At 45.0% G+C, this 22,847-nt stretch overlaps 1 protein-coding gene across 3 annotated transcripts in view; it reads right to left on the bottom strand.

Moving 5' to 3' along the window:
• Nucleotides 1–20,743, bottom strand: part of TTLL11 (tubulin tyrosine ligase like 11) — a 250,608-nt gene extending 229,865 nt beyond the window's left edge. The window contains exon 1 of one of the 3 annotated variants that reach the window (XM_055319618.1): nucleotides 19,963–20,743. In XM_055319618.1, the coding sequence (XP_055175593.1) occupies nucleotides 19,963–20,679 (717 nt within the window). In that variant the 5' untranslated portion in view covers nucleotides 20,680–20,743. The remainder of the gene's footprint in view (nucleotides 1–19,962) is intronic. The other 2 variants (XM_055319630.1, XM_055319625.1) reach the window with 2 other exon arrangements.
• Between the last annotated feature and the right edge of the window lie 2,104 nt (nucleotides 20,744–22,847).

Genomic DNA, 22,847 nt, shown 5'->3' with positions numbered 1-22,847 from the left:
GCTGGATGGCTGAGGTCCCTCCCTCGCCAGAAAGGAAGACAGTGGTCCCTCAGGAGAAGAGACACCAGTGAGCCAATTCTCCCCTAGTACCGCACCTACCCCACAACAGGACAGAGTGGAGGAGAGTGCACTCCACTTGGCATTGACAAAGACCTGGGTTTGAGCCCCTTGACCAGCCCAGCCTCGGTTACCTGGTCTGTAAAGTAGAGCAAAGGTCTATAGCCTGCTTGCCTCAGAGGGTTGCTTGGGCAGCTCCATAAAGTGAGAGTAGTAACTCTGCTGCTCTTCTGCAATGAGGCCCTGTGGTCCTACCCTGCTGGTTTCTGCAGGTTGACTGGGTCACAAAGTACCGTCTCAGGGCTTACTATATCTCAGCCACTTGCCACATGCCATGAACTGACCAGGAAGCCACTCACCCTGCCCTCAAGGAGGCGTTCCCTCCTTCCAGTTCACTCCTCCGAGCCCTTCATACAGCTTGCACGCCACAGCCAGAGGGGTCTTTCCAACATCCAGAGGTGATCTGTCTCTCTCTCTCTCTCTCTCTCATACACACACACACACACACACACACACACACACACACACACCTCTGTTTGCAACCTCCCAGGGGTTCCGCAGAGCTCTCATTTGCAGCTGGTACCCATATGTCTTGGCCCCTGCACCATCCATCGCTGCCCCTCCCTCTATGGCCCAGCCACAGTAGGATGACATTGGTAGTTCTCCCATACCCTCTGTGCTCCAGCTTGCCACCCCATTGCTGTGCTTGCTGAGCTGAGCCTGAATACTGGAGCCCTTGCTCAGCTCAGCTCTCCATTCCTTTCAGACTCAGGTCACAGGCCCCTTCCTTAGGATGCTTCACTGAGCCCTGAACCCAAGCCCTTTACCACTGCTCTTCATCCACAGAGCTGCAATAACCAGAAAGTGAGCTTCCTGTGAGGAGGGACCCACAGGGGGTCATTTATTTGTTTGCCTAGGGCTCAATGGAGTCCAGGGTGCAAAGTGAGGGCTCAGGAAATGTTTGGGGAATGAATGAAAAAATCATTTCAGCCAATACCTATGAAGAGCCTGCTCCATAGTGTGCCAGGCATTGTGCAATGAAGCATGATGCTATGATAATAAATGGTAATAAACCAGACACATGTGGCCCTTGCACTAGTTCAAATTAAAATCTGGTGGGAAAAAGAAAAAATTAAACAAGCCATAACAGTGAAGCTGATTTGTGCTATGATGGAAGAGACAAGTAGACAGAGGAGGATATAGGCAGGAGAAGAGAAGATCATCACAGTCTATCAAAAATAGCAACACCTCATCAATCTGGAACTCAGCTATCCCACTTATCCAGAAAGTAGCAGGAACCCAGAAAGAAGGATTAGAGGCTACTTAAGAACCAATATATGTCAAAAAGACGGAATCTTACTTCCCTGAATGCCTCTGACACATACCGGCCTTTGCCAGTAGGTTGCCCTCCTACCTGCAGGTTGACCTCATTTCCCCTCCGCCTCCACCATTCTTTGTATATACTTCTTTTTTTTTTTTTAAGATTTTATTTACTTATTCATGAGAGACACACACACACACACACACAGAGAGAGAGAGAGAGAGAGAGGCAGAGACACAGGCAGAGGGAGAAGCAGGCTCCATGCAGGGAGCCCGACGTGGGACTCGATCCCGGGTCTCCAGGATCGCGCCCTGGGCCGAAGGTGGCTCTAAACCGCTGAGCCACCCAGGCTGCCCTATACATACTTCTAATAGAACCCTTAGCACCTCACACTGGGCTCATCAGCTATGACTGCTCCCCTGAGACTAGGGCCTCCAGGGCCACCACCTGCCACTTTTTTAGGTCATGCACAAGGGTGCCATGATGCTGGTCATATGCAGGCATCTTTCATATTTTGAACACTTTCCATATATTCGTCTATTTTTTATTCCATAACAAATGAATTATTCCTAAAAAATATTAGTTATTAGATAATATTTACATACTATCATAGTAAAAGTACTTGTTGATTTATACTGGGAATTCAAAAGTATTCTGGTTCATTAAACAAACATCAGATAATTTTATTTGGGCAAATTTACATTTATGACTAGAATTTTATAGCAAATGGTACTCAAGAATCTTGTTTTAACAAGAAAATATGTATTGTTCCCCTTTGACAAATTGGATTATCAAAAGACTGTTGATCTTTTTTTAAAAAGATTTTATTTATTTATTTGACACAGAGAGAGTACAAGCAGGGGCATCAGCGAGAGGGAGCAGGAGAGGCAGAGGGAGAAGTAGGCTCCCAAGTGAGCAGGGAGCTGGATGCAGGACTCAATCCCAAGACCCTGGGATCATGACTTGAGCCGAAGGCAGATGCTTAACCAACTGAGCCACCAAGGCACTCCAAAAGACTGTTGATCTAATAACATATAAAATAAACTGTGTTTCTAAATCAGATCTGCTTTTATAAATCTGATATATAATTAGTGAGAACTTTTCATTTTTTTGAAAAATTCCTCATTGGTATTAAGGCAGTAGTTAAATCATGTTGCAGTTCTATCAGCTGATGTTTGTTTCTTGTGCCAGAATATTTCTGAATTTTGAGTTTAAATTAACAAGTATTTCATTATAACACCATGTAAATATTATTTAATAACTAATGTATAATTTAATAACTAATATTCATTTATCATCAATAACCTAATTGCCATAACAAATTTGTTGAGTGTAAATAATATATTGACTAATTTAATATTTTTTTCTTTGAGGAGGGGGCACCTTGTTCTCTCATTCATACAAAAGGATGGTATGGCCAGTAGTGGCTGGTACAAGGGCAGGGATAGGGGGGATCTCTGGGTGGCTCAGCGGTTTAGTGCCTGCCTTTGGCCCAGGGCGTGATCCTGGAGTCCCAGGATCAAGTCCCGCGTTGGGCTCCCGGTGTGGAGCCTGCTTCTCCCTCTGCCTGTGTCTCTGCCTCTCTCTCTATGTCTATCATGAATAAATAAATAAATAAATCTTTAAAAAAAAAAAGGGCAGGGATGATGTCTAATTGTGTCTTTTATTATTTTGTTGTTAGAAAGAGAGAGCAAGGGGCGCCTGGGTGGCTCAGTTGGTTAGGTGTCTGCTTTAGGCTCAGGTCACGATCCCAGGGTCCTGAGATCCAGTCGGGTGCCGGGCTCCCTGCTGTGTGGGGAGCCTGCTTCTCCCTCTCCCTCTGCCTGCTGCTCTTCCTGCTTGTGTGCTCTCTCTCATTCTCTGTCAAATAAATAAATAAAATCTTAAAGAGAGAGAGGGAGAGCGAGAGAGAGAGCATGAGCAGGGGTGGGAGGCAAGGGGCAGAGGGAGAGGAAGAGAATCATAAGCAGATTCTGTGCCGAGGAAGGAGCCCAAAGAAGGCCTGATCTCACAACCCTGAGATCGTGACCTGAGTCAAAATCAAGAGTCTGATGCTCAACTGATTAAGCCATCCAGGAGCCCCCACCACCACCTCTTTTAAAAATAGCCTCCACACTCAGTGTGGAGCCCAACACAGGGCTTGAACTTAGAACCCTGAGATCATCAAGACCTGAGCTGAGATCATGAGATGAACCCTTAACCGAGTGAGCCACCCAGGTGCCCCTAGTTGTGTCTCTATTGTCAGTGCCTTGAATAAGGCTTGGGGCACAGTGGACATTCAACATATATTTGTTGAACGAATAATGGAGGAGTTCAAGGCCTCAGGATTTACAATGATATATGTATGCTTTATTTCACTGTGCTTTCTAGAAATACTTTTGCACATTCCAGTGGAATAGTATTGCATAAAGTCTTGAACAACCCTCCTTAGTGGCCAGCTGAAGCTTATTAAACTGTCCCCCAGCAGGGTCCAATCTTCTCTCCCTTTGTTCCCTAGACACAGAGTACTTTCTCTGTGAAGCCTTAGGAGTAAGAAGTTTTCACATACCATTAAAGGAACATCTTTGCAACCTGCCTAGAGAGTCGTAAAGTTTAGTTATTTCTGAGAAAGTGGCATAAAATCCAGTAAAATGGCAAGGCTTTGTGCAAGTAGTTTCACATAGATCCTGAGGTTCCTTAAGACAGGAACAAGTGCACAGGCTAAAGAAAGCTATCTTATCATGGAAAGTAAACCCAGCCAAAACTGAAGCCTTTCAGGGGCCTACAAACAGCTGGTTCTCTATTTCTGGCTCGAGCTTTGTAATGCCAGAGACAGGATGAGTTCACTGCCTGGAATCTCTTTATGTTATTTCCTTTTAAAGAAAATAGTCACTTTGAAGGTAGTCCAAAAGCACAGCACTAGGACCATTACTGATTACACAGTTCAATTCAATTAGCATTTGCTAAATGCCTTCTCTGTGCCAGGCATTAAAGAACTCAAAGATGAATAAGACAAGCTCCCTGCTACTGGATATCTTAGTATCCAATAGGGGAAAAATCAAACCCTCTCAATCAACAGCCTTGCCCATACAGCCCCATCCTGACCCAGGAAGCACCATCTCTCCCAAGGTATATGACAGCATCCTCACTTGCCTCTGCCTCCACTCTATAGAGTTCTGATCCATTCTTCAGAGGGGACATTTTTCAAAAGGCAGATGTAAATCATCCTTTCCCCTGTACACAGGCAACAATCAGACCCCTGATGGCCTGCTGGTAAGGCAAGCATCAGATCAGAAGCTCCCATATCAAGCCAGGCCCTCTGTGAGGCCACATCCTCAGTGGGTAAGCCAGGAGAAAACCTACCTTGTCTTGTGTGTTGGCTCAGGGAAGGAGAGAAGAGCCCCCCCCTTGGAATGCCTAACCAAGGGATCCCTGGGTGGCGCAGCGGTTTAGCGCCTGCCTTTGGCCCAGGGCGCGATCCTGGAGACCCGGGATCGAATCCCACGTCGGGCTCCCGGTGCATGGAGCCTGCTTCTCCCTCTGCCTATGTCTCTGCCTCTCTCTCTCTCTGTGTGTGACTATCATAAATAAATAAAAATCTTAAAAAAAAAAAAAAGGAATGCCTAACCAAACACATCCAAGTCTGGAGTCAGAATTTATACTATGCCTATAATCTTAAAAGCCTAACACCAAAAATTTAGTTTGCAGCATTCTAGGTGAGTAGAGCCCTCTGAGCCACGGGCAAAAGATGAAAATCCTCACTTTAAACTCAACTCTCAGAGAATTACCAGAGATTAAAGTTCCAAAGAACATAAGCCTCACTGTCAAGAAAAAAAGGTCTAGAAATATCTCAATCAGAATCCCAGAAAGAGAGATGTAAAACAATGGGTTAGAGACAATATTGAAAGAGAAAACAGATGAGAATTTTCTAGAACTGATAAAAGATACTAAACCTCAGAGACAAGAGTCCCAACAAATCTCAAGCAGAATAAATAGAAACCCTCACCCAGAAAAATCATAATGACACAGAAGACATGAAGATAAGGAGAAGATTTAAAAAGCAGCCAGAAGGAAAAAGACACTTCATCAGCAAAAAGAGAATAGTCAACTGAGAACTGACCTCTCGATAGCAAAAATAGGAGTAAATGGTAGCATATTCTCAAAGTGCTGAGATCACATAACTATCTACTTAGTACTATATGTGCAGCAGCCCAATCTTTCAAGAATAAAGGCAAAAGGAAGGTAATCTTGCACAAACAGAAACTGATTGAGTTTATTACAAAGAGCCCCTCACCAAAGGAACGTCTAAAAGATTACTTCCAGGAGAAAGAAAATGATCCCAGAAGAAAGGTCTGAGTTGTAAAGTGGAATAATAAACAAGCAAATGGTAAACATGGGTGAAACTCAAATACATCAAGGCTTTATAGAAACGAATGATAAGGTCTAATTTGTAAAGTTCAAAAAAAGGATAAAGTAAGAGAGAACTAAAATACTGGACAACAAAAGCATGTAAGTCAGGAAGGATGTAACCAAAACGAAATATCCTAAGATACTTATGTTGTTCAGAGGAGAGTAAAGATACTAACTTTGGACGTTGTGAAATTATACACATATTAAATGTTTAGTGTAACCACTAGAGGAATAAAAATAGGATGCATAACTTCTAGACTAGTATGAGGGAAATGGGAAAAGGAAAAGTCAATTAAAAATATATGAAATCCATAATCATAAAGGGAAACACTAATATAACTCTTCAATGGTCAGACAAAAATATCAGGGCTATGACATTTGTCTAATGCAATCACAAGCTAATCTAATATCCATATGTAAAATACTGCATTCAATAACTAGAGAATACACATTCTTTTAAAAAACAAATAGAAATTGACTATGTATTAGGCCATAGATCCAAAAATTGGAAAACAGAAAAAAGCAAGAGAGAAAGCAAGAGAAAGAGAGGAAAGAAAGAAGATCCTTTAATCACAATGCTATTAAGATAGAAATTAATAACAAAAAGAGAAGCAGAAATAATCTCACATGTTTAGAAACCCTTAAAAAAACCATAAAGCTGGGGCAGGTGGGTGGAATACAAGGTAACTTGGTGATGAGCACTAAGGAAGGCACTTGATGGGATGAGCACTTGATGGGATGGGATGGGATGGGGTGTTATACTATATGTTGGCAAATAGAATTTTTTTAAACATTTTTTTAAAAAGAAAAAGGGAGAGTGATGGCTGGAACACAGGAAAAAAATAAAATCAAAACAAAACAAAAACCCACAAAGCTAAATAACTCATGGGCCAAAGAAAAAAATCTTCATGAAAATGTAAAATACATAGAAACTAAAAGGTGATTTTAAAAAATACTACACAGCAAGACTGTGGGTGCAGCCAAAGCAGTACTTAGAGTCATGTTTGTAGGTTTTTTTTTTTAAAGTAAACTCTATGCACAACATGGCACTTGAACTCATGCCCCCAAGAATCCCACGCTCTACTGACTGAGCCAGCTAGGTGCCCCAAGCCTGTAGTCCTGAATGTTTTATTAGAAAAGATGACAGGTTAAGCATCCTAATCAATGTCAGATATAGGACAACATGATAAGCCTCAAAAGTAGAAGAAAAGATATCGTAAAGAGCAGAAAGCCATGAAATAGGAAACAAAAATAGAATGGAGATGATCAATAAACCAAAATTTGCTTCTCTGGAAGAATTAATCAAACTGAGATCTGTATAAAGTACTATAAGTGACTAAGCAAGGGTACTTAGCCAGCCTGGGGTGGGTGGGAGTGAGGGGGTCAGGAAGACTTATGGAAGAGAGGAGGCATGAGCTGATCCTTGAAGGATGTATAAGAGTAGCCAAAGAAAGGAAGGGAACATTCTAAGGAAAAGCAAAAACATGACTAAGGTAAAGGGAAATGGCACAGCATGAAGGGAGGGCAGTGTTAGTAGTGGGTAAAGTTCAAGGCATGGAATATGTGAAGTCTAGAGAAGCTTAAGGCCCAGATATTAATAAAAAAATATTCAACCAAGCCTTTATTGTATACCCAATGTCATGGGCTAAATGCATGATTATATTTTTTTATGCTGGCAACAAACAACTCCATGAAGTTTAATTGTATCACGCCCATTCTTTAAGTAAAGAATCTCAATCAGAATCCCAGAAAATGAGATGCAAAACAATGGGTTAGAGACAATATTGAAAGAGAAAACAGATGAGAAGAAACTGAGGTTCAGAGCAAAATTTCCCCACGGTTACATAGTGAGTTATTTCAAATCCATATCTGTGTGGTTCCAAAGTCCATGCTACACTGCATCTCAGGTCACAGAAGCCTTCATACGGACCTTTTATAAGGAGCCTGAACTGTATTCTTGGGGCAAATATTCTAATTTACCCCACAAAAAAACAAAAATACAACTTAATCTTACACTGAAAGTTTGGAATGGTGTTACAGCTGCCACAACTCTATGCCACCAGGACAGAGTCCCTTTCATACAGGTGTCCAAAAAGCTGATTGATGTAGAGTAAAAAGCAATATTGCAAAGCAGAATGACAACAGGAAGCACTGGCCTGATGTGTGTTCCTGAAACATGCTTACAATTACTACCTGGGAGGGTACCTGGGTAGCTCAGTCAGTTAAGCATCTGCCTTCAGCTCAGGTCATAATCCTGGCATGAACCGTGCATTGGGCTCCCTGCTCAGTGGAGAGGGGAGCTTCTCTGCTTCTCTCTCTGCTCCTCCCCCAGCTTGTGCTCTCTCATTCTCTTCACTCTTTCTCTCAAGTAAGTAAATAAAATCTTGAAGAAAAAAAAAGACAATTATTACCCGGGAGGCAAGTACTGTTCAATGACGAGAATTGGATAAGCGTATGGCACTTTTTTCAACATCTTTATTGAAATACAATTCACATATGACACAATGCACCCATTTAAAGTATACAGTTCAACAGTTTTTGGCATAGTCATGGAGTTGTGCAACCATCACAACCTATTTTAAGACATTTTCATCACCCCAAAGAGAAATCCTGTACTAGCAGTAATTTCCAACTTCACCACCAAAAGCCTCCCGCAGCCCTAGGCAACCACTACTGTACTTTATATAGATTTCTCTATTCTGAACATTCCATATAAATGCAATCACATAATGTGCGGTCTCTGTGATTGGCTCCTTTCGTGTAAGACGTTTCCATTTTTCTAAATATTTTTTTTAATTTTATTTATTTATTTGGGGGAGAGAGAGAGATAGAGAGAACACAAGCAGAAGGCAGGGAGAAGGAGAAGCAGACTCCCTGTAAGCAGGCAGCTTGATCCCAGGATCCTGGGATCACGACCTGAGCCGAAGGCAGACACTTCACCAACTGAGCCACCCAGATGCCCCCCATGTAAGATGTTTTCAAGGCTCATCCACGTTGTGGCGGGTATCAGTGCATTCCTTCTTAGGCCAAATAATATTGCACTGCATGGATATACCACATTTTGTTTGCCCGTCAGTTCATGGACATTTGGTTATTTCCACTTTTTGCCTATTGTGAATAATGCTACTATGAACATTAGCATACATGTTTCTTAGTGAACATCTGTGTTCATTTCTCTTGGGTATATACCTAGGAGTAAACTACTTGGATGTAGTCATTCCATGTTTGACACTTTGAGGACCTGCCAAACCGTTTTTCAAATGGCTGTACCATTTTACATTCCCACCAAGAGTATATAAGGGCTCCAATTACTCCACATCCTCACCAACACTTCTGAATTTGTTCTTTTTTTAAACATCCTAGCAGGTACAAAGTGGTATTTCATCGTGATTTTGATTTTCATTCCCCTATTGGCTAATGATGGCATGTAACATTTTAATACCTTTAATGTGTCCCTTTTTTTTTTCTTACCAGAGATATTCTGACAAAACCTAAGAAATAAAGAAATAACCTATTGAAACTTTCCTCCATTTCATTACCCAATTGTATGTAAAATGCCTAAACCTTAGCTCTGGGGAAGGAGATCCAGGAGCTAGATGTGGGGAGAGGGTCAAGGGTAGAAAATCAAGCATGTCCACTGAGTATGTTATTTGAAAATTTAAAAGTGGCTTTCATTTTGATGTGGCTATAGATGTGATAGCTGCACAAAAACAGCCCTATCAAAATGCCCTGCTTTGAACTAGGAATAATTATCAAAACTAGATTTGGTGAAGACGAGAAAGATTCACTTAGTTTACTCTCCTCTCCAATATTTGTTATTACATCTTTCAAAAGCAAGTACTTCTAGGAACTCTCATATACTGTTTTTTTTTTCATATACTGTTGAGTAGAAACTGCTACAATTCTTGAAAGCAAATCAGTGTATCTTTCAGAAGCCTGAAAATATACACATCCTTTCACCCAAATATTTCATTTCTGCAAAGTTTATTTTAAGATAACTTAAAATGTAGGGGAAAAGGACTCCAGAAAATTTTTTCACAGAGGAATCAATCTAAACATTTAATAACATGAAAATAAATAAATTTCACTGAATGAGTATTTATTTGTTTGTTCGTTTGTTTGTTTATTTATTTATTTATTATTGGAGTTCGATTTGCCGACATATAGTGTAACACCCAGTGTTCATTCCGTCACGTGCCCCCCCTCAGTGCCCATCTCCCAGTCACCTCATCCCCCTGCCCACCTCCCCTTCTACTACCCCTTGTTCCTTTCCCAGAGTTAGGAGTCTCTCATGTTCTGTCACCCTCTCTGGTATTTCCCACTCATTCATTTTCTCTCCTTTCCCCTTTAATCCCTTTCACTACTTTTTATATTCCCCAAATGAATGAAACCATATAATGTTTGTTCTTCTCCAATTGACTTGAGATTTCTTTTTAACAATCAAGATGACATTTCCGGGGCAGCCTGGGTGGCTCAGCAGTTTCACACCGCCTTCAGCGGAGGGCGTGATCCTGGAGACCCGGGATCGAGTCCCACGCCGGGCTCCCTGCATGGAGCCTGCTTCTCCCTCTGCCTCTGTCTCTGCCTCTCTCCCTCTCTCCCTCTCTTTCTCTCTCTCTCTCTCTTATGAATAAATAAAATCTTTAATAAAAAAAAACCCTCCTAACTCCATAGAAATGTAAGACCCTAAGGTTCTCCACACAGCCTGTTAATCCATTAGAAGTTTAATGGCACCTGAAGATAGAATTGTGTGTGCTTTCTACCCTTTTGAGCGAACATGTCAGCAGTAAGTAAAGACTGCTTTTAGTGACTAGGAAGGAAAAAATTTTCAATTATTATAAGGTAGATTATGCAAGGCAAATGGTTATCTATTAAATGTTTAAATAATCAACAGGGGAAAGGCTTACAATGCATAGGAGACACAAAAGTAATTATCCATAATATAAACCAATAAAAAAAACATTAACGGAAGCAAAATATAAACATAAACAAGAGATAAATGAACAAAGAATATATTGAGGCATTCCACAGATGAAGTAGTACAAAGGACTGGTAAGCATACAGTAAGCCCAACCTTACTGACAAGCAGAGAAATGTAAATCAAAAGAACACATTTTTACCTTCAGTTGGGCAAAGATTTAGAGCATTAATAGAAGATAGCATCATTGCAAAGGAGGTGAGAAGACAGGCATTCTCAACATTGCTGGTGGCATTTGATAGTAACCACCAAAACACAAAGTGACAACCCTCTGACCCAACAATTCCTAGGAATTTATCCTAAGAAGTATTTGTACAAATAAACAATGTCTGAACAACAATATCCTGTGCCTTTCTTTGTAATTGCAAGGAGTAAGTGTGGAAGCAATATCCATCAATAAATTTTATGATGGTATATCCATAAAGTGGACTATTAAATTGTTACTAACATGAAATGAACCTATATTTATTAACAGAGAAAGATATCCAGGCTAAAAAAGCAAACACTATACATATTGTTTAACTGCAGCATTGAAAAGAACGTATGTTTGTATTTATATACTACATTTGTATCTCTTGCATCTCTACATATGATTGATGTTATGATATGGTGGTCATTAGTGCTGTTCACTGGATACTCTGATTATCCTCTTTATACCCTCATGGTAGGACCGCACACCCTCAGCTCTGTGAAGTCAGCCATGCCATGTAACACTTCGGTGAAGGAAATGCGAGCACAGTCACTTCTGGGCAGAAGTCTTAAAAGTCAGAGTGCACAATTTGCAGTCCCTTCCCCTCAGTGACTCAATGAAGCAGGTATTGAGCTGGAAGCATGAGTCTCTGAATAACCAAAATGATGAGAGCTTCCCCATCCCCCCCTCCACCAATCTGCATTGAATCCCTGAGTATGAGCAAGAAATAAACTTTTGTTATCATTAAGTCATTGATTATATTATGGTTGCTTGTTACTACAGCACAATTTAGTTATCCTGATAAATGCAGGAATAGGAGAAGAATCTGGAAAGATACATACCAAACATTAACAGTGGTGTTGCCTCTTAAGGAGAAGAGTTAGAAGGGAAGGGGATGGGGTGAGGAGTAGGGGCTTAGGAGGTTATTTTACACACCTGGGAGCTGTATACGTTTTTTATGAGCACATATTATTTTTGGAAATTGAACAAATTTATTTATAAATAGTCTAAGATGTCTAGAAAATTTACCATTGTTGCTTTTTTATATTCCAGTACAACACAGTTCTGACACAAAGGGAAATAAAATCTCCCTATGAGCATAAAGAACAAAATAGGAAAATGTCCTTCATAAGAATTCTAGGCAGATGGACAGAAGGACATTTTGGAAAAGTAACATTCTACTGAATAGGGATGATGGGCACAGGACAAAAACTGCCCTATTCTTCCAGCTCCATGAAGGATGAGGATATTTTATTCAGATGACAGAGAAGCAGATGGGGATAGAGAAAGAGTCGTCAGAACTGCCTGCTAGGACTTAACAAAAGCATTTATAAAAATCACTAGATAATGGTCCAAACACATCCAGGGAAACAAACACACATAAAAATGGCAGCCGTTACAACAAGGCACCACTTGATGTGACATGAGAGAGATATTAGTCCATCTGGGATAGAGAAACATGATTACTGTTCTCACTAGCAAAACAATAATCTTTGCAGAAGAATCTGAGGAACATAGCCTGGCTGCAAGGGAGCAACTGCAAGGAAGGGAGGAGTTCAAAACTAATGAAAGGACAAGTAATGTTATTTGCCTGTTCATGCCACCAAGCCTCTTTTATAAAACTTAATTAAGATGTCACAGAAATTCATTGGAGGGAAAGCCTAACAGGTATTCCTACTGTAAACACAGGCATTTTAAAGATTTTCTGATTTAACCCTCATAACAACCCTGCCAAGTATTCTGTGCTCATTCCTCGAGATGAGAAACCTTTGGCTCAGAGAGGTAAAGCAAGTTGCCCAGGGTCACAGAGCCAATATCCAAACCCATGTCTGGCTATGGTCTGTCTTTCCAGAGTCAGTGGGGAGGGCTGTAGGGATGATGGCACAGAATAGAGAATTCAGCCCAGGAAATCCCTAACTCTTCCACACAGTTAATGGGTATAATCACACACACAACCTCAGCCCTCCCTGTGAACTCAAATATCTAAAATAAGCTCTCCATGGTGATATATTTGATAATTAATACACCGAAGTATGAGGTAGGCACCAGGTTCAAAATGGAGGCTTTAAATTTTTCAATTAAATTCACAAAACCTTAGAAGTATAATTGGTTTAAAAAGTTTAAGTCCGTGCTACTTTAAAATTTTTAAACTTAGACTACATCACGTTGACATTCATTTAAAATGTAACTGTCCCCATTTGATGGGATGGGCACTGGGTGTTATACTATATGTTGGCAAATTGAATTTAAATTTTTTAAAAAGTGATAGAAAATGTAACTGTCCCTTATCCACAGAGAGGATGTGCATTTTTGCTCTTTGCGCTATCCCAAGAGTCCAAATATAGTCTGGCACAGAATAGGTCTCAGTATGTCTGTGAAATGATTCCGCTGAGCTGGTCATAGATGTTCTGGTTAACCAGTAACCTACATACACAGACTAAATTCTATAACAGTTTTTCTTTTCTAGTTTTTAAAAAGTAGATCAAAAAAACCAGTGTCTGTACTTGCTCAAAGGAAGAGAAATGGCTAACATTTACTAAATACTGAAAGTATGTCAGGCATTGGGTTAAGGCAATTTAGATACATTCCCTTATTTTATCTCACAAAAATTCTGCAAGGTAGGTGTCACTTACCCGTTGTTACAGGTCAAGAAATTGAGGCTCAGATTATGTATTTAGTACATGATCAGTTTAGTCACACAAGTCATTAGTAGCAAGGATTTTAACTCAACTGTCTGAATCCAGAGTTCATGCTAGCTCCAAGACACAACACTTCCCCTCTAGAGAAAGCACTTAAAGAGTGAGCAATTACTATTATAATATGTCCTTTTCAAACTATAGATTTAAAATAAAATGAGAATGTATTATTGAATGTTTACATTCAACTTCTCCTGATACAAAATCAGAATCCAGGATGCTACCGAAATTGAGGCTATTTACTGTAGAAGGTATGTTTACATAACATGGGAAACAGCTCTAGCAATTATCAGCTGAAAAACGAAAAATTTAATTTGTACTGGCCTTTGAACTTGAGTATGAGCCCCTGGAACTTGTTGATTTTTTAAAGGCCTGTTTAAGGCGTTCATGTGGATTTGTGAAGCTATCGCACATACCACACCATTCAAACAACAGAGGTAGTGAATTGTAATTTTAATGGTATGACAAGCTCAACTGGCAAAGGAAAAATTCTGGTGGACTAGACATTAAAATAACATGTCTGTTGAAAGGAGAGCATTTGATGGAGTAGGATATAAACCATTCTTACATACAATGCTGCGTGCAAAATATGAAACATAAGTTGCAATAACTATCATTGAAATGAGAAAGGGAGGTAAGATTAAACCTTCCAATTTTTCACTTTATACTTCATCTTCTTCCAGAAGGAATGATACAGTGATTCATACAGCAGGATCACATTCCAGAGAGGAGCAAGGCAACTCAGCTAGGCAAATGGCACCCAAATTACTTCTCCTCTGTGAGCAGCAACAAGATAGGATTTGGAAGGTGCAGGCACCAAATGCTCCCTCTGCCAGGCAAGATATATTTCCATGTGCTTTATTTTAAGTCCTATTTGCAATATCGCTCTCCTGGTTCTGAGTGACTCTGTCATTTGAGAGTTATGCATCAAACAAATGGGAGGGTTAACCAGTGGAGAATTATAAAACACCCCAGCAAGTAAGTTTTGGAACAAGAAAGACCACTGTTTGGGCCCTGACTCACTCTCTCTTGCTGTGCCCACCTCAGTTTCTTCAAGCATTATCTGGGACTAATGATAATCAAGCAACTCCTGGCAGGGTAGATTTTAACAAAGGATTTGTAAGGAAAACAGCGTAGGACTGTACACTGATTCTAAGCACAGGCCCTGGATGGCTCTGCCACTTGTTACCTGTGGCTGTGGGCTAGCCCTGTACCAACCTCTCCTTAAGACTCAATTTCCTCATCTGTAATTTGGAAATGAGAGGAGGATCTGCTTTGGGGGTTGCTGTGGGGATTAAATAAAATAATCCATAGTAAATGTCTGATATAATATTTAATGATACCCAAAAAATAATAATAATAATAATAATAATAATAATATTTAATGAACATAAACCTCTTAGTGCAATGCCTAGCACATAACAGATATTTAATAAACAGTAACTAATATTACATAAATTTTAAATAGAACCATATAATAAATGTATACATATTCTAAAGAAGGCTGGATAAACTTCAGAAAACAACCCATGTTTCAGAGTCTCTGAAACAAAGAGTTTACACTGTAACAGATCTTGGGACAGGGACTTATGCAAGCTATCACCAACAAAGGTCCTTCTATTGAATCCTCAGCGCCTACATTCATGTCAGCTAGCTGGTGTCCATGGCACCACCCTGCACATATACACAACCTACGTCTCCAAGGAAGGCAGCTCATAACAAGAGTGGCATCTACTCTCCTTGGTATCTTTTCCCTAAGGTTTCTTTACTAATGGTGTCAAAACTGCAGAAGAATACACAGGGGGCAGGGAAAGAGTCTCACACAATTGGAAGAAGACCATACAATTCCATAAATATTTATTGAGCATCTACTATGAGCCAGGAATCATCTCTCTCTTTCATGTCATGTCATAACTTCAATAGTGACTCCATAAACCTGATTTTGCTATTCTAAAATAAACTTTTGTCATATCTATTAAGTTTACAGAGCCATCATTTACAGAATTTTCCTTTGCAAGGCAAATTCATCGTCATGAACACGATTGGATTAGACCTGACCAGAGTGGATATAACTGAAAACTGAATCATCAGAGAGTTGGCGTGGTACACCTGGGGCTGAGAGAGTGGGCAAGCAAAGCTGAGTCTATATATGGCAAGATTCTGTAATCATATTCAGGCAGAAGCACAAGTTTCTTGGCATGGCCTCCAACATCCTCCATGATCTGGCTCCTTCTCCATCTCTCCCCACTCTCCCACATGCTCCGTATCATCCCATTCTGCATATAAAATCTGTCCCATACTCCCTGCCTTTGTTCCAACTCTGTGAGGAACGGCCTTTACCTATTCAACTCCCAGACTGGCCTGCATGTCTGTCTTTCACACTGGAAGTTGCTGGAGGACAAGGAGTGAATCCCATTCACATCTGTATCTGTAACTCCAACCTGGGGTCTGCAGATAGAGATCCATTAGGAAACAGTCAGAAGAGTCCAGAACTGAAGGCTGGTTTCAAATGGAGCTCTGTTTCAAATGCTAGCTTGGCCATTTATCAGCCATATGACCCTTGGATAAGTTAACCTCTGCGTGCTTCAATTTACTCTTTCAGGGATCCCTGGGTGGCGCAGCGGTTTAGCGCCTGCCTTTGGCCCAGGGCGCGATCCTGGAGACCCGGGATCGAATCCCACGTCAGGCTCCCGGTGCATGGAGCCTGCTTCTCCCTCTGCCTGTGTCTCTGCCTCTCTCTCTCTCACTGTGTGCCTATCATAAAAAAAAAAAAATTTACTCTTTCATAAAATGGAGACAGGAGGCATTTTACTGAGTTGTTGGGGAAATCAAATCACTGTAAATACATGAAGCACTCAGAAGAGTACCTGGCACAGGATAAGAGTTATGTAAGAATTCATCATATTTGCTGATATTTCATAAACATTGCTGTTAAAAGTATGTGTAATAAAGAAAAGTGAAGGAGGAAGGGAGACTGTGCCCCGTAGCTGAGCAAACATTGAGTTCACATGCTGGCTACATGCTGTCCTGCTAAATGGAGCATGTGGTGTGGCCCCTCACTATGCACTCACAAAGGAAACACTGGGTTTTTTTACCCTGGTTGGTGTCCATGACCTTATTTCTTACGTGGGCTACCCGCCCACCCCTGCCAGAGCCAGCTAGCTGGGTACTCCCAAACCGTGCAGCAACAGCACAGCATGACATACCAGGGACACCGCTCAATCCCTTGTGTCCCAGCCCCCACTGGAGATATTCCTGCTCCCAGGACATTGTGCTGAGCATTATAAATGATCTTGTCCAACATCTCTCCCTAACAGAAATACTGAGGTCTGGAGAGGTAGTGTCTGCACCTTCTTAGTACCTCCTTTATAAAGGTTACTTTGTCATGCAGTCAACTTTATAGTAGGTACTAAAAATAGCATCATCATAGTTTAAAGCTGGAAGGAACTCAAGGTTTACCTACTCTAGTACTTTTGAAACTCTACCTTTTAGGGTGTCAGGATGAACTGTGAGCTCTGTGGCAAATATCTCATTCATTCATTTGGTGAATATTTATTGAACACCTACGGTGTAACCCAAGCCAAATACCACTCCTGCCCTCCCAGGAGGACCAGGTCCTCACAGACTCATAGCGAAGAGTGGCATTAAGCAAACAATCACACACCTAATAGTAAAGTCCTATTGTTGTGAGTGAATTTGCTTTAAAATATGCCGGAAAGAGTAACTCTTACTTACCTGTCAATATGCTTTCTGAGCAAGAAGAAAAAGGCAGGGTTGGGGCAGAGAGGGCAGTTACAGGTAGGGCCCGGAAACTACCCACTCCACTGGGTTCACCAGTGCCAGGGTCTTGTGTAGACTAACATTACTATTATGCGGCTACAGGAGAGCCTGGGAACCACTGAACTAACCCAACCGACCCTATTTGACAGACAGGTAAATGAAGAGGCCTAAAGAGTTTAACTCACTTGACAAACTAGCAGAGTCAATACATGGAAGAAATTTAAAATCTTTTAGTGGCTCACACAGTCTGCCAAAAACAAGTTCACATCCCACAGCATGGCCCCTGGTCTGAACCCTTCTCATTTCTCCAGCCTCCACCTCACTACTATCCTGCTGCCCACTGATATCCAGCCACTCTGAACTGTATGCAAAGCCCCAAATGTACCTCTGCTATACCCCTACTATGCTCTCTACCAGATATCCAAAGTTGACAGCCCCTAAATACCTCCCACTCCTTTTCAGCACTCAGAACTCAGCTTACAACTCTGTCCTCCAGGAAGCTCTTCTCGAGATGGCCTTCCTCTTCTCCCATAGCACTTACAGCTTTACACAGGGACAGGGAAACACTCATCACATAATGTATTCATCCATTCAACAAATATTTATTGAACACTTTCTACATGCCATGCATCTGAGGATACAGCAGCAAGTAAAACAAAGCCCCTGCCCTCATGGAACTTACATTCTAATAAGGGAAACAGATAATAAACAAACAATACACAATATAGTATCAAGTAGAGTTTAGTGCTATAAAAAAAAAACATAAAATAAAGAAGAGCAAGGGTTGGAGGAGGGATCACAAAGAAGTCTTCTCTGAGGAGGCGGCATTTGCTCAGAGATCAAAAGCAACAGAGCAAGCCATGCAAATAACTGGGAAAAGAACATTTTAGGACGTAGCAACAAAGAGCCTATAATCACTGCAATGACTTGTTTTACTCGTGTTTTATTCCTACTGAACTATTAAGGTCCTTGAGGGCAAAGGTTAAGCGTTTTTGATTCCCAGGGTCCAGCATCCATAGCAAACACTCACAGACCGTGAGCATGAACCTGGCATGTATGCCTGCTGGTTTCTGAGACCTTCTGGTTCCACCTCCCAAGATCTAGCCAGCTTCATGTCTGTCTCTCCCACAGGGCTAAGCTAAGCACAGGCCCTCCTTGGGCCAGTCAGCCTCACCTGATTCTGCGGCTTGGTTTCAGTCCCTGGATTCTTTCTTCATTAGGACCACAGCACTGACAAGTTCTCCCTCATATCACTGGCCCAGATCTGGGACCCTCCCTGTCCAGAACTGGGAGCCCTCCTTCCAGGTTTCCTAGGCATGGATGTCCTCCTCTGAATCCCCCAAGGCCCAAGCTTGGGGACCCTGACGCCTGGAGTCAGACTTCCCCAGTGGCTAACCCCTACTACCTTCCTGGAAGTCTACCCTGCCTGATTCTTGACTTCTCTCCAAACTACATGACTCCTTCCCTTTGGGACATCAGCCTTCAGACCTCATCAGTCCTTTCTGGGGCCATGTCTCCATGTGTTGCAACTTCATGAAACCATTTCTGGATGTCTGCCATAGCCAAAGCACAGAGCTAAGTACCTGAGTCTTCATGCTGCCCCCTGTAGATTCCTGCTCCCTCAGCGGACCATCTGAGTCTCAGTCTGCAGACTTGACTGCCCTAAGTCACAATCTCACCAGTCCTGGAACCCTGTAAAATAGCCTTAGAAGCCGAAAATAAAGTCAAACGGCTTTATCCAGTCAGCCGACGACCCTCTGTGTCACACTGGTGCTTCATCCCGGCCCCCGCCAGGTCTAAAATGGGTTCAGGGATGAATAACCCATCCCTTCATTCACCTTTTCATCCACCACTTCTTGACGTGCGCTATATGCCAAGCCCCAGAATATAAGATACAGTTCCTGCACTGAAGATGATGATGATGTGGTGGTGGTGGTGGTGGTGGTGGTGGTGGTGGACTAAGAGAGAGAGAGGAGGTAGGATTAGTGGCGTTCTGGCCACTTGCACTACGCTACAGTGAGCAGTGAGTCTTCTAATACTAACAGACCAGAGACTGCACGGAGAGGAAACAGACCTAAGAGGCGAAGCAACTTGCTCGGTCACAGGCTCGGTGGCAGGGCGTTGTGGGGGTGTAGGGCGGCCCGCCTCCAAGGTACAGACTGCTCAACCGCCACACAGCAAGCGCTGAGCGAAGAGAACTTAGATGAAGAAGTGAGAGAGGGCCCGGGGCCGCGAGGACCACAGCTGGGGGGGGGGGGGGTGGAGACAGGCATAAGCTCAGACCCACGGCGCAGGCTAGTGCTGGTACCTGTGACAGGTGAGCGCCGACGGCCAGAGCCAGGCGGAGGGTGGCCGGCCGGGCCGGAGCGGGCTGGAAGCCGCCTGGGAGGAGCGACTTGGGGCTCGGCCTGCGGGAGGCGCACGGGCGCGCGGACTCAGCAGGGGCCCGGCCCTCGGCCCGCGCCGGCAGCTCCGGGCCCTCCGAGGCCCGCGTGTCCACCCCCCTCGCTGTGCCCCGCGCCGCGCCGCGCCGCGCCGGGCCGGGCCTCACCTCTTTCCACCTGAGCTGGCGGATGCTGATCTTCAGGGCGTCCAGGGAGGTCCTGGCCTTGGAGCTGTCCACGGTGACCGGCCGCGGGGAGCAGAACTCGTCCGCCGGGTTCCCCGAGCTCCGCCGGCAGCCCCGGCCCTTGCCCGGGGGCTCCCGGTGCAGGCGGAGGCCCCGCGCCCGAGCGGGCTGCGGCTGGGCCCGGGGCGCCGGGGGTGGCGGCCGCGGGACGGCGCGGGCGTCCCCCTCCTCCGCCGCGCGGGGCCGCCCCCGGGCGCGCTCCTCCCGCGGCTCCTCGGGCGCCTCGCGCTCCGGCTCCCCCGCGGCGCCCGCGTCCGCGCCCGCGCCCGCGCCCGCGCCCGCGCCGACCTGCTCTGCGGGCGCCGGCGCTCGGGCCACGGCCACCACCTCCGCCTCCCGCCCGGCCGCCGGCTCCCCGTCGGAGCTGCCCCGCCGCATGGCGCTCAGGGCCGCTGCCAGCGCCAGTGCCGCCGCCGCCGCCGCCGCCGCTCCGCCGCCCCGGCCCACGACCAAGCCGCCGCCGCTGCCACGCGCTCCCCGCCCGAGCCCGTTGCCATGATCGCTCAGGCTTCGGTTGACAAGGGCGGCCGCCTCCGCGGGACGGGGCCCGGGAAGGGACAATCGCCGCCCGAGCCGCCGCGGCTTCCTAGGCGACGGCGCCCACGTGGCCAGGCCTGTCGCAGAGGCGGCGGCGGCCATCTTGGAAGAGGGCGGAAAGAGCCGCCGGCGGCCGGGGAGGGCCGCCCGGGCTCTCCGGGGGCGCAGCACTGGGCGGGGCCGGAGGTGAGCTGGAGAGCGCGAGGGTGCTGACCCCTGTGGGCGCCCGCGCCCTGCGCCGGGGACTGCGGAGCACAGACGCGAAGGCCCCAGCAAGGGGCTCACGTCCCCGGCCCCCGTCAGCGGCCGTGGGGACAAGTCCGGGCTGCACGAGCCCCGGCGTCGCGAGGCGAGGCGCCTGCTGTGAGGACGGGCCGCGCGGGAGCAGCCGCCGCCCGCGGAAAGCGCTGCGGTCCCGGGAGGGCCCTGCCCTCGGACGGCGCCCGTGGACGGAGAGGCCCTGCACGGTCAGTCGTTCCCGGCCAGCCGAGGGCGCGAACGCCGGTTTTCTTTTTCCTTTTCTTTTCTTTTCTTTTCTTTTCTTTTTTTTTTTTTTTGTGGTAAAAGAAACCTAAAATTCGCCATTTTAACCTTCTTAGCTGTGCAGCCCAATGGAATCAAGTGCACCCACATCATCGTGCAAAAACCATCCCCACCATCCGTGCCGGGGAACCCTTCCCATCTCCTCGAGTCGAAACCGCGACTCCCAGCCCCTCCCCCTGCGCCTGGCGACCACCACTCTGCAGTCCACGAACTCGACTCCTGCAGGACCTCGCCACAACGTGGGTCCCCCTGTGTCCAGCTAACTTCGCCGGCGTAGAGCCTTCACCGCTCGTGCAGCGGCCTCGGACCCCAGGGGGTCGTTCCTCCCTAGGACTGAACCACGTCTCGCTGCGGGAACCTACCGCATGGTCCCCACCCACTCACCCGTCCGCGGACGTTTGGGCTGCTTCCGCCTGCTGGTTATTGAGAACAATGCTGCCGTGAGCAAGGGAGCACGGATACCTTTTCAGGTCCCTGGTTTCATTGCTTTTGGGTCGCAGTATATATTTTTTAAAGAGTATTTATTCATGAGAGACTCCCAGAGGGAGGCAGAGACACAGGCAGAGGGAGAAGCAGGCTCCGTGCGGGGAGCCCGACGCGGGACTCGATCCCGGGACCCTGAGATCACGACCTGAGCCCCCCAGGGGCCAATCCAAGGAGAGGGTCTCCCCTCTCACCTTTGGGAGTCACATTTGTTTGTTCAGGGGAACAATGCAGTTGGGAAAGTGTAACAGCACCCCCAGACTGAAGACAGTAACTGCAACGGCACACGGGTGGCCCCTTTTTTTTTTCACTCGTCTCCCCTGGCCTCTTGTTTCTTGTTTCTTCGTTTTGGCCCAAGGATGCCCTGCTTGAATAAACCGCCTTGAAATGTACCAGCCACAAACGCAAGAGGGCCAACCGTCCTTTTAGCAGCAGAGGGCGCTCCCATCTCTCTCTCTCTCTCTCTCTCTCTCTCTCTCTCTCTCTCTGGAAGCCACCGTGTTTATTTCAGTGTTTTAAGTGTAGTCATGTGACTGCCGGTACCTGAGTTAATTGGTACAAATAACTTATTTAGAATGCAGGCTCTTGAACCCCAACCCCAGAGATTTTGATGCAGAATATCTGGGCGGGACTGGGAGTCTGTATGTTAAATTAGTTCCTCTGCTGACTCTAAGGCACCTAGTGTCAAGAACCACTTATCTAGTCTGTCTCAAGGCCTCTAGAGATCCTTGGAGCTGTCCGCGGTACCAAAGAGAAGCCCCCACCCCACCCCCCCATCCCTGCACCAACCTACTCCCCCCACTAAATCCTGTCTCTCCTCTATCCCTGGTCTTATCGAGGGTTACTGCCTTTATTCAGTCATCCCTGCTTGAAAGTTGCAAGGTCTTAACTTACTACTCTCCCTGGCCTCCTAAAACCAGCCCATCTCCAAGTCTTAAGAGGTTTTACACAGGGGTGCCTGGTTGGCTCAGTGGTTTAGCACCTGCCTTTGGCCCAGGACGTGATCCTGGAGTCCTGGGATCGAGTCCCACATCGGGCTCCCTGCAGGGAGCCTGCTTCTCCCTCTGCCTGTGTCTCTGCCTCTCCCTCTCTCAGTGTCTCTCATGAATAAATAAATAAAATCTTTTTTTTAAAAGAGGTTTTACACAGAAATGTCTCTCACATCTTTTCTCTCTTGTCCATCTTTATTATCATTGTTCCAGTTCAGGCCATCAGCCTGGACCATTGCACCAGCCCCCTCCTGG

Source organism: Nyctereutes procyonoides, unplaced genomic scaffold (assembly GCF_905146905.1).
Source record: "Nyctereutes procyonoides isolate TBG_1078 unplaced genomic scaffold, NYPRO_anot_genome, whole genome shotgun sequence".
Lineage (NCBI taxonomy): Eukaryota > Metazoa > Chordata > Mammalia > Carnivora > Canidae > Nyctereutes > Nyctereutes procyonoides.
This window is presented reverse-complemented; position numbering and strand designations above follow the sequence as displayed.